This window comes from Ambystoma mexicanum, chromosome 13, assembly GCF_040938575.1.
Source record: "Ambystoma mexicanum isolate Mex_15411 chromosome 13, UKY_AmexF1_1, whole genome shotgun sequence".
In the NCBI taxonomy this organism is placed as follows: Eukaryota; Metazoa; Chordata; class Amphibia; order Caudata; family Ambystomatidae; genus Ambystoma; species Ambystoma mexicanum.
Window position 1 is genome coordinate 159,143,238 of NC_090938.1, and position 12,225 is coordinate 159,155,462.

The 12,225-nt window shown below is 45.0% G+C and overlaps 1 protein-coding gene across 1 annotated transcript in view; it reads right to left on the bottom strand.

Moving 5' to 3' along the window:
• Nucleotides 1-12,225, bottom strand: part of ITPR3 (inositol 1,4,5-trisphosphate receptor type 3) — a 510,867-nt gene that overhangs the window by 12,800 nt on the left and 485,842 nt on the right. The window contains exons 52-54 of the mRNA XM_069633522.1: nt 6,926-7,118; nt 4,474-4,578; nt 1,081-1,205 (exon numbers count right to left, since the gene is read on the bottom strand). Of these exons, the coding sequence (XP_069489623.1) occupies nt 1,081-1,205; nt 4,474-4,578; nt 6,926-7,118 (423 nt within the window). The remainder of the gene's footprint in view (nt 1-1,080; nt 1,206-4,473; nt 4,579-6,925; nt 7,119-12,225) is intronic.

Sequence of the window (12,225 nt, forward strand, 5' to 3'; positions counted from 1 at the left end):
GGCACACTTAATTAATCAGTTACTATCAAACCAGGAGCTGCTCGACGGCTGCATTTAAGCCTTTACCTTTCAGATGGATACTTTGCAGGTAGAACTGGCGACATAAATCATCGAATACAACAAGACAACGAGCAGATGCATGGCTTCAAATAACCCATTACCTTTCTGAAACCTGTTTGCCAGTGGATATTGGCAGTATAAACTGTTTATATCGTATCTTTTATATTGAATGCCCATATATCGAATATTTTATAGTGAAAACCTTTATAGTGAATGCATTTAGGGGTGCAGTAAAGGGTTAAATATTTTTGGGAAATGGTTGGGGTGGGTTTTTAGGGGTTGGAAACGGCGGTGCATTCACTATAAAAGTTTTCAATATAAAATATTTGAGATATGTGCATTCATTATAAAATATGTCGATATAACCGATATTGGCAATTGATCATTTATATAACAGAGAATTTGCTATGACACCACTCCACAAATGTCATTAATAAAAGTGTTAATCCCAAATCTACTTTCTACAACAATGGTTTGCTCACATGCACGTTTATGGACCAAAACCAAAATAGTCCAAGCTTATGGACCTCTTTATAAGAAGTCTTACCAATGCTTAAACAGGCATATTGAGGAGATCTAGTACACACATACAAAAGGTAAGGGGAATGCGTGCGTACAAGTATTGAGTCGCCTTCTTGCCCATATACACAAATACCTCATTAATACTCCCTCTCGCACAGAAGACGGCTCACAAAGACTCATGTACACAAATGAAAAGGTATCTTCTGGGTACCATCAGTGAATACAGAATGATGATCCATGTGTGCTCTCTGACCCGATCTCTCCTTATAGTGAGGAGTTCAGCGCTCCCTCCTCAACCACTTGACATCAATATCCACATCATTTGCTTTATGCATGGAATGCTAATGGTAGAACAGTTTCCTTCCTTATGCTACTGATAAAATAAGTTACCCAGCATGCAAGTGGAATCTCTATAAAACATGAGTGTCATTAAGGGTTGCCCACTCTATCCTTTATGTACAATAACTGTGTTTTGTAATCTGTGGCCAATTAACTCACATCTTTGGAAGGCTTTCGCAGAATGTCACCCACGCCCCCTCCGTTGCGCAGTCCGTGGTTCATTACTGTGACGATACACATGAGCAAGGTGTCACACGCCCGCTCCGTGTTATCCTCCTCTTCTTCTGCAACACAAAAGATGGTAGATGTGCTTGTAGCCTTACGCTGGGTTGATAACACTGGTTTTCTTTCGTAAACATTGGCATGCAGTCCAGTTCCTGCTCTTGAACTGAGAATATTTCCTAGCCGGAGGTAGCATGTTCACTGCCTGGCAAGCACACACCTCTACATCCAAACTCTTACTAGGGATGGAGTGTCTTTTGTTTGGAGTGTTGGTCGCCCAACTTGTTTTTTATGCAGCAGGTAACAATATAGCCATCCATCAGTAGCCTTTTATAAGTACATTTTATGGAATCATAGTGACATCATTCAAGCGAAAAATTCGTAAGTCCCTGCTTTCAAAAACAATATTAAGCAAAATTGTGCAGCAGTAGTAGATCCATCTCTTAATCGGCACCTGGCAAACAACGTGAGAGATTTATATGGTCCCAAATCAGTGCCAATACAACACACTATGTCGACATCCATTTGTTTCGGAAACAGAGTATGGAACATCCCTAAACACTGGCCCACCATTAACTAACAATAACATCTTGAGGAAAACCCCCAAAAAATCACTTTCAAGAGACAAACCTTCCACATTTAAATGCATGATCAAATGGAAATCCCTGATGAAGTATAACAAGCTTGAAACATGTCTGGGATTGCTTGTATTACTATGTAGATGGTTCATTGCCCAAGAGATCAGGTTGGACAACTGTCGTTTTGGGGTCTAGATCAAGGATGATTCGTAGATGAGTTCGTTTTCTTATATAATGGCACAAACGAACTAAAATATTATGGAATGAAAGGCTGCCCAGAGAAACTCTCAGTACTTATCAATAATTCAATGCATTTCTTCCATCACTTTTTTGGTGTTTATGGTGCGTAGCAATTCCGATAGACTAAATTAAGAGCCACCTCTTGTAAAGATATTTTACTCTTTAAAGTGTATCTTTGAAAAATTAAATTATTTAGGAGTACGTGAAAAAAATCGTTTTTACTTGCATATATAGAAAAACACTTTGAAGGGTTTTTAAGGGTACAGAAGCGAGATACATTGAAAATGGAAACTTCATTTTGAATGGAATATAGCTACCCAGGTTGTCTTATAGATAACTTACTAAATTCATTCTCGGGAGGCACAGCACACAGCGTAATGACCTCTGACCTCACTCTGTATATTGGCTGGAAAGTTACACCTTGTGGACTATGAAACATGTTCACAGCTTGCCAATGTTTCAATATATTGTTCATAACCTTGTGTCTTATTATTGCCCTGTATGTTATGATGAATCTGACGATGTCATCACTCTTTTCCTAGGGGTGGCCCCTCCTCATGTGGCCAGGTTACGGCAGCCGCTATCTGATCTTGACTTTGGGGGTGGGTATATGAGGGAGGGCCACATGGGTGGAAGCGACCCTCGGTGGGATGACCCAGCATCATCAGATGAAAGCACATATCGCCTTTACCTTTTAGGGATATCCCCTCCATTTCTCATGCCTTTATGGCATACTGTGACCGTCCCTTTCAACCATCCATAAAACCTACTGATTACATTGTTCAATACTCTATGAATAGAATGCCAATTACTGTCTATCATTCCCGTGTATATAGACACACTGGGACAAGGAGGCTGAATGGAACAATGAGGATCGGAGAAGCTGAGAAGCACAGAACGTGCTTTAGTGGTTGCAAGCATATGATCGGTGCCAGGACACCGGGGCATTTCAAAACCCCGACCAGCATGGACAAAGGAGATGCTAGAGGATTTGGTGTGTTGGCACCGTAAAAGGAAGAGAAGGGAAGTCTTCCTGGCGGTCACAGGAACCAAGAAGCAGCACCAGTGCCACCTGAACACAGAGAAGGGCTCGGCAGCAGAGCAGTAGCTGCGAAGGACATGGAATCCGCTACGTGAAACCTTTGAGCCAGTGAAGCAGAGGCAGGACACCGGACTGTACTAGAAAATCCTGGCAGGAGAGTATACCAGGCAAAGACAAGCCTGTGAGTCAAATTGCATTGAATGTGGAGAACGGCCTGGCAAGAAAGTTCACCAGTCCAAGACAAGCTTGTGAGTCAAGTTGCATTAAACGTGGAGAAGAACTTAGCAAGGGAATATACTAGGTATACTGTGAGGCTGTCCCGCAACCAGGTTGTTTTACATCCAAGTTGTTTTGTTGAACACAGAATCCCAAGGAAGACTCATGCCCTTAGGATTTTGAATTGTTTGAATGACCTGTGGAAGGGCGACATTTCCCTAGGAGTGAAGTGCAACGCCAAGAGGAGAGAGGTATCCTTGTGGGCTAAATAAGGAACTTTGATTGTCTTGTTCATCTAGTGCATTGGTGACGAGAAACCTGAGGAAGGGGGCCATCCCCTGCAACTGTGAATATCCATTGGGAGCTTTTGTGTTGGGAGTTGCACCTTTCTTTTGAACTTGAAAAGATGTGCACTTTCAAGACTGAAGACATTACCCTTAGCACTTTAGAGTTACTTTAAGAATGTGAGGGCTGATGAAACTGTGGGATGTACTCATTGCGGAGAAGGTGACTGCGGCCTGGGCAGGCTTTCTCCATCGCTTCCAGAACATCCGATTCTCGAATTTGATCGTGACTTTACAGCCTTAACATATAAACCCCAACTGGCCAGGAGGGTCTTGGAGAGCTGGCCCGCCCCGCAGGAGCGAGAACAAGAGGAGGGAGACTGATCTACTAAATGAACTCTGAGAGGGGAAGGGGAAGCAATACTCTTGAGTGTTAATGCATTCTAAATGTCGACTACAAATGTATGTAATGTTTCCTGCCTTGTTCAAAAATAAACATATTTAAAAAAAGAATGTGAGGGCTAGGATAGGATTTCTTACATCAGACATTTCGCTTTGGACATCTTGACATAGGACAGACCCTTAGTTTTTGTTGAGGTAGGGAAAGCCTCATAGGGTAGTGATAGTGAGGCATTTTTATACCCCTTTATTATTTTGAATAAATGGTTGTAACCACAATCATGAGTACTCTGTGTCCACGTCTCATTTCTGATTCCTCAAAGTGTGGCCTTTTGCTCGGTTTTTAGCCAGAAGGTGAGAAGATGGTCACATTGGAATGCCAGTATGAAAAAACATGAGGCTTCAGACTCAAAGATAATACTTGAGCAAAGCCAGTCAGGACAAAAGTTTGAACAACTCTGCCCCAGCGCTACTGGTTATTTCAGTAGCGGGGCTTGCCCCATATTCTCCCAATCCACCTCAACAAATCCACTGTATGCTATACCGCTTAATGGAATTACTCAATGTTTACCTTCTATATTGTCAGGCAGTACCATTCCGGCCATACAGCTCTCCTGGTCCCCGCTGCACGTGTCCGCAAAGGCTCCACCCACAGACTGTGCCATGCCAAGAGGAACTACAGGAAAATGAGATTAGCCATTACTACTTTTCTCAGCTCACGTTACCGACAAAACCCCTATAAGGGTCACTGGCCTTCATCCAGCACTAGGCACATGCCACTAGCAGAATTTGGTTGCTGCTAACCGATTCCAGGCCCACACAACCTAAGCATACTTACCAATGCCCAACATCACACACCCTGTCGCTTATTTTGTTCAATGCCCACCTCTCCCTTTCGCGTACTGCATTGGTCCCATGTAGTTACTTTATTCCTGATCTGATTATTATCCCAGCCACCATCACACTCCTAGATCTGCAACCATCCCAGTAATGCGTGTGAATGTGGTATGTGCATTGTTCTATCTTAAAGCATTCAATATACAGAGCACGCCCATCTCAGAGCTCATTCTTGCTTCGCAAGGGCGAGTGTTTGTTGGTTTGCAAAGAAAAAAAGTATAGCGATGAAAGATAAAAGATTGTGTTTTATGAAATTGCCTGAACTGTATATAAGTTGTGAAATATGTTCTAGGATGCACAGAAGGCCTGGATTCCTTGTAACACAGCAAAGTCATTGTGAAGGTCACCCAGTGTGATGCTTCAACAATCCTCCATCTTTTTTAAGGTTGGGATAGTGCAAATGTTAATAGGTTTTTTTTCTTCATACTCCGTCAGTCACCAGCATAGTGGCCCAAAAGACCTGAGGCTTGTCCACAAAGGACCATATTGTGCCACTACCAAAAGCATCCAGACATTAATTAGATTGTGAAGGAATGAAAAGGGCATCAGAGGAGATGAAGTATATTTCAATCCATATATTCATTGGGACTTTAAAATCAAAAGTGGCAACAGTGCACTTTTGACCATGTCATTCGGTAAGAGTCAAGAGCACGCCAACTGTGTACTCTGTTTTATTTGTTTCGTAGTACCTCTAGGAGAACATGGTTGTCAGTAGACCATGTCGGCCAGATCTTGAACATAAAAGAAAAGACTAGGTGGGGCTCCCACGGGTCAGATGTCTCAAGACTCTGAACTGGAATGTGTACTCACATCATGGACTATCCATTCAGAGAACCCTGAGGGATTTGTTGGGCATGTTGTGTTCTTGTAATGCCCAATGTAGATGTGTGAAGTAATCCAGTGACTAGGGCAGGAGTCTGCAACCTTTGACTCCCTGTTTGTCTCAGACTGCAACTCCCATCAGCACCAGCCAGCATACTGTGGGATCATGGAGTTGTAGTCCAAAGCATCTGGAGACCAAAACATTTAGAGGTGCAGAGTAGGTGGAACTGATATGGTGACTATTTCATCTGCCCAGTCTTCTACATCTCATAACTGATGAGCATAACCCATAGGTGCCTCAGCACTAATTAATAGGAGATTGGGCGATGCTGATCAAAGGGGCTAGGGTGGTTCAACACAAATTAGCACAGAGTTACTTTGCAGTTTCTATCTCTAGAAGGCGGGCCAGAGGCCTACAGGGGCATCGCCCCACCTCTATTTCCATCTTTCTTGCACCCAATCATTCAAGTTACTAAATTAATGAATACATTCAAAGCTTGTTAGTGCTCTAGTCTGCCTGTTGGCAATACCTGTATTGTTATTATGCTCTGCCCCTTTCTCAACTCCTCATTTCCTCCACACCAGCTTGTTCATGCCTCAACGACATGTCAAGGTACTATGCTGTAAAGCAGCCAGAATCAGGATGGATCCCCTTACTGTGGATCCCTTTGGACCTTGTTTCTACTCCAAGCACTACGTTCCCCAAGATAAATAAAAATAGGAGGTACAAACATTTCTTTTCGAGCTTCAAAGGTTCCAATGCGACATTGGAGTTAGTGTTGTAATACAATGGGAGTGGATTATGCGGGTTTCAGTCCTAGTTCTTAGAGACATCTAAATACGTTCCTTCAATGACTCTATCTCTCACCCCCATGATAAACACTGTATTCACAATTTGCACCTGACCCTTGGGAAGCGAAGAAATCATGGGAATGATTGATCCAAGGATAGCACTGTCAGCTGTATGTAGGTTCTAACCCCTATAAAGAATTTCAGAGCAAAGGGGGCATGGTGGCGGCAGACTCTTGCCATCGCCACAATGGATGTGGTATTAAATGTGTGGTGACGTCATCAGGGCTCCCTTCCCTGCTCATTAACCACAAAAGGACACACAGAAGAAACGCCTGCCTTTTCTTGCAGCTCCAATCACCAATTTGGTAGCTTATCTTGCTTTTGTGCTCACATCATGTGGATGTGGGCGTCAGAGACGTGTGTGTGTTTGTGTGTGTGTGTGTGTGGGGGGGGCAGAGAGTGTATGTGTGAGAGAGCATGCAACGAGTGTGTGACAGTGTGGGTGTGTGCACCTTTGGGTCTGTCGGAGGGCAGTCGGTCCACCTCCAAGATGAAGTCGTCCTTGAGAAAGAGGAAGCCGACGATGGAGAACAGATAGACGAGGATGAGGGCCAGCAGTGCGGTGAGCAGGATGGAGCGCCCGTTGCGCGTCACACTCTTGATGACGTTGAACAGAGTCTCCTCCCGGTAGATAAGGTCGAAAAGCTGCAATGAAATTAATGTTTTTATTGAGCAGGGAGTATAAAGGAAACACATGCATTACACTAAATGTGCTTGGTGGCAGCAGGGCCGGCCTTGGAGCAGGGCGGGCTCCGGCCACCGATAGGGGCGCCATGGCCCCAGGGCGCCATTAGCCCCCCGCCATGTCAGCTCAGGGGAGTTTTTCAAGGGCTCCCCTGAGCTGGTGTAGTGGGAGAAGGCATGGCAGATGCCCTTTTGTTATTAAATGCATCTGCGTCAGTGGGGCGTATTTAATAACAATCAGCACCCTATTCAGATGATTACCTCCCCCTCCAACGCGGGAGCGAGGCAGTTTTCATTGGAATAGAGCGCTCATGCGTTAGCATGAGTGCCCTATTCCAGGGATTAACTCCCTGCCAGGCGGCGCCGGACAGGGGAGTTAGAAAATGTTTTGGCACTCCACCCAGTCCCCCATTGACAAGGGGTGCATGCGGGGGTCGGGAGGGGGGGTGGAGGGATGCCCATAGTATTTTAAACAGCCGGGGGCACTGCCGCCGCTAATGCCGGTCCTGCCTGACAGCAACCACTTTCCCCTACACAGAAAATCTGGTTAAACATAACACAAAAAAGGCAGAATATCAAAAGAAAGACAAAGGGCCTCATTACGACCCAGGCGGTAAGTTACCGCCTGGGTCGTACCTTTACCACCATGGCGTAAACTATGTTTACGCCATGGTGGTTGGCGGACTTACCGCCCCATTCCGAGGTGAGTGGGGCGGTAAGTCCCCATTTACCCTTCCCCATTCCCATTTTTGCCCCATAGGGCATAATGGGAGAGGGAAGGCGTTAATTACGCCACCGTAAATTACGGTGGCGTAATTAACTCCATGGTCCCTTAGCGCCATGGATTTTAAAACCTGCTAAAAGCAGGTGTTAAAACCTCCATGGCGCTAAGGGACCTCGGAATCAGGCGGTAAGGGTCGGCGCTGTTTACGCCGCCGTAAACCCCTTGCCGCCTGGGTCCTAATGAGGCCCAAAGGCCAGATGACTAAATAATAAGAGATAAAGGGCCTCATTACACAGACGGCGGTAAGGGTTAACGGTCATCGTTAATGGTACCGGTGACCGTTAACCCTTACCGCCTTACTACGAGGTCCCTTTGGGGGTTGGAGAATTTATCGCCTGCTTTTTGCAGGCGTTAAAAACCAACCCGCAAAGGGACCAGGGAGCTAATTACGGTACCGCAATTTGCGGTGCCGTAATTAGCACCTTCCCCATTCCCATTATGCCCTATGGGGCAAAAATGGGAATGGGGAAGGGCAATGGGGGAAGGGGGAATTACCGCCCCACCAACCTTGGACTAGGGCAGTAATTCCCCTTTCCATCAAGGCGGTGCCGGTATTTTACCGGAATGGACAAAGGTGCTAATAGCACCTTGGTCCACCGCCGTCTGTGTAATGAAGCCCAAAGGATTTAAAAAATATTTAAATATTTTACGAGCAATAATATATGTTATTATGAGCCCAACCCCCAGCTCTGTTAGGTTCCAATATAGGAGATTGGAGCATACATACAATGTAAAAGTGATGCCAGGGAACGCATGACTTGTTGATGCCAGGCAGTGTTCTGTGGCATATGCACACAACCTTCAATTAGGCCAGAAAAGCACTTGTGATGCAGGGGTGGGAGAATGCGCCAAGCTCTCAACTGTGCTGCAGTCGCAAAGGCAGATCAGCGTGCATGCACTCTGAAGTATCACCCACAAATCAAATAAAGGTGTGCTCTAAATAGTGGAGGTTTGCATCATGCTATCATGAGATCATTGCGCATCTGCGAATTGCGCCTCCTGTTCCATAGTGATGACACTGGGCATCATAAATTGGGCGATGTGGTAAAAATGTGGTGGTAATACTGTTACTGCTGCATTGCTGCAACACCCAACTACAAGTTTTGGGGCAAGGGGCCGGAAAAACCTCCATCAAGACGTTGGAGGTAATTCCGCCACCGTACCGCCCAAAATCGGCCAATTCGTCGATACTACCGCTGAACTCCCCTCATGGAATCCTATGGGCCCAATTAATAGGGACTAACACCGTCACCACATGTAATCTGGCAGAAATACCACCGGACTAAGGGGCAGCAACAGGAATACCGGTTGGTGGTATCCCAGCAGAGTTACTGCCAATGCGCCCCATTGTTTCTTGGGGGCCCAACTTTTCCTTCATGCTAGGAAGTTCTTTTAGTTTAACAGCTTTACCATATCTTTCAATTAGAACCCCAGTCTACCCACTGTTTTGTGATCCTGGCATTTTTTTAGTGAGGGATTCCATTTTCAACCTCACTCATTTCGTTAAAGGGGCCACTGGTTAGTCCGTAAAGCTACCAGTATACGGGGAGCATGTCCCGATTGAAGTCTATGTGCAACACCATTAACACCCCCTGCTCCCCTTAAGGTTACTAGAGCACCAGAACCCAGCCCGGCTTTCATTTTACTTTTTTGCCATTTTTCCGTAGGCCAGTGTGTGCCAGACAAGCTTAAAGTGGTTCCTAGTGATTGCATCGACAGCCAAACCATCGACAACCATACCATTGACAAAAAAGCATCTAAAAAAAAACCATCAAATGCATTTTTTTAATGTTTTTATGGGGGGTTCCCCAAACCCCACGTTTTAAACCATTAAAACACTACCTAAACCCTTTACAATTGAAATAAATGCATTCAATGGGTTTTTTAATGCATTTTTTTCAATGGTATGGTCTGTCGATGCTTTGTATTCGATGCAATGACCGGCTACTGCTTAATGCTACAATCATTATGTGCACTCAAGCGCACTTTTACTTTTTTGACTAGTATAGTAGCAGAAATTGCTAACCTCACAGATTAAGCCTGTCTTTGTAGCTTCCTTTCCTCATTGGATGTCGACCTGCTGGGCAGGGCTAGGAAGTGGCCATTTATGGCCATATTCTTAAAAGATTAGAGCCTAGAAAGGAGACTGTGCTCTGCGCTGGTTTGGACCGGGCAGGGAGTCCTAGATACACTAATCCAGACCCTAGCTAGAGTTTGATTGTGCCTGAGCTCGCGATCCAAGATTGGATAGCCAGGTTTTGAATGTTGCTGGCCCTATGATAGGTGGGTGGCCCCCACGTTCCAACCCAGATTTCTGTACATCATCAGGTTACACGAGCTACTCAGCAGTTCAGAAATGCCGGAAGTGCAGCTGCAAAGGACAAGAGGCCGCAGAGGGACCCCTGGAAGCTGCTGCGACAAGTTCTGCCAAAGCCAACTCCCAGACGGCAAGCAACCAGAGACCTGCATGGTGTCTCGCTGCCTTGAACCAGTGGGTACAACTGGTTCACAGTCCTGCACCTGATTGAACATCTACTCCAAGCTTGTGGAAGCCATGGAGCTGGTCTGCTTCATCCTGAGTGCGGACACCTCTGTGCTAGGACTTGGTCAGCTTCCAATACAGTGGAACTTGCTGAGTGACTACAAAGTGACACAGGCTCTGCTGCCCACATTCAGAAAGAGTTGTTTTACTGGAGCTGAATGCCCATGTTATGATCCCCTGCTGGCATTAGCTGAGTCGCAGAGACTTCTCGCCTACTACATCGCCAAGTTCTTTCTTCATTAGGGGTTAAAGGAGAGTTCCTTTTTCACTAAAAGCCATCCCACTGGTATTCAGAACTAGGAGGCAGTGATTATAGACCGGGACTGCCAACATGCTGGACCCAGAGTCCAAACAGTGCCACCTGCGCACCTGCATTTGCTGGAGCGCAACACCAAAACCACAGAACCGCAAAGGCCTAGCCGTATATGGCATTGTTGACATCTTGGACAAGGTTTGAGGACCTGGGCAGCATACTATCATCTCAAGCCACCCTTGGAATCTAGTGCATTCCCTGCAGGTACCCTCCCCTATCTTGGGTAGTGGAAACTGATCTTGGAATAATGTCCAGGGTCCGTCGGGACACGAGGGACTGCTACCCTTTTTGCTCCACAGCAAACTTGTAAGTACTGTTTTATGAATTGTCAACACCTAACCTCGCTTCACCATGGCACACTGAGCCCTACTAAATCATATGGGAGAACGCTTAAACTCTTCTGAGCTCCCCCTATGTATCTACAACTTGTTACTTACCTGAAACCCTTGTTGAACAATTGTTCCTAAGATATGGTTGGACTGCTCAAGCTAGTTTTTCCACCTGTTGCTGTGTTCTATAATTATTATAGACTAACCCCCTGTTCTAACCCCCATACCCCACCCAAACGCTTTAACCTATGCAAAGGTTTATTTAGCTGAGAACTGTTTTGACCCAAGTGTGGTAGGGGCCTCACTCGGACACTAATGGTGTAATATGTATATGTATACATACTTATTCTCACCTTGCAGCCTCCTTACCTTTTTGCACCTGCGGTATTTTCTAAACAAGTATATCCTTATCTGTGTGGAGAATATATTGTGTGACAATCAACGTGTATGCCAACTGTGCTTCACACTAATTACCACACCACCTTAGTCCAAGCCTTGCTGCTCGAGCATACTATGGGTGGGATTTTGTGCAAACCCTTGAAATTCCACTAAGGTTGGGTTTCCAAAACCTCATACTGATTGTAGTTCTGAAAAACTCTTCTAACACTTCTGCTAAATGCGCCAACTGGCTAAATGTGGGCGCTAGAGATGCATTTCAAATGGTGATTATGTTAAAAATGGTTTGGAAACCTGTCTGCAGTACCTAAAATTTTAGATGTGTGACCCTTAATTTCTTATTTAACTAGAAACACGTTTTAAAATACAAAAGAGTTTTTTGGTACTTCCTTAGTTGCGACAGGGGTTCCTAGTCATTCCATCGACATCCATAGCATTGAAAGACCAATCCATCTAAAAAAAATGCATTGAAAAAAGTGCATCAAATGCATTTTTATGTACTTTTTTTAATGGGGGGGTTCCCTCCAACCCCCCTTTTTTTTACCCTTTAAAACCCATTAAAATAAAAATAAACCCTTTATCTTCCAAAGGCATGCATTCAATGCATTTTTTTATGCTATTTTTTAGATGCATTGGTCTGTCAATGCCATAGATTCGATGCAATGACCAGATACCGCGACAGGCGCATTTATTTAAAGTCCTTA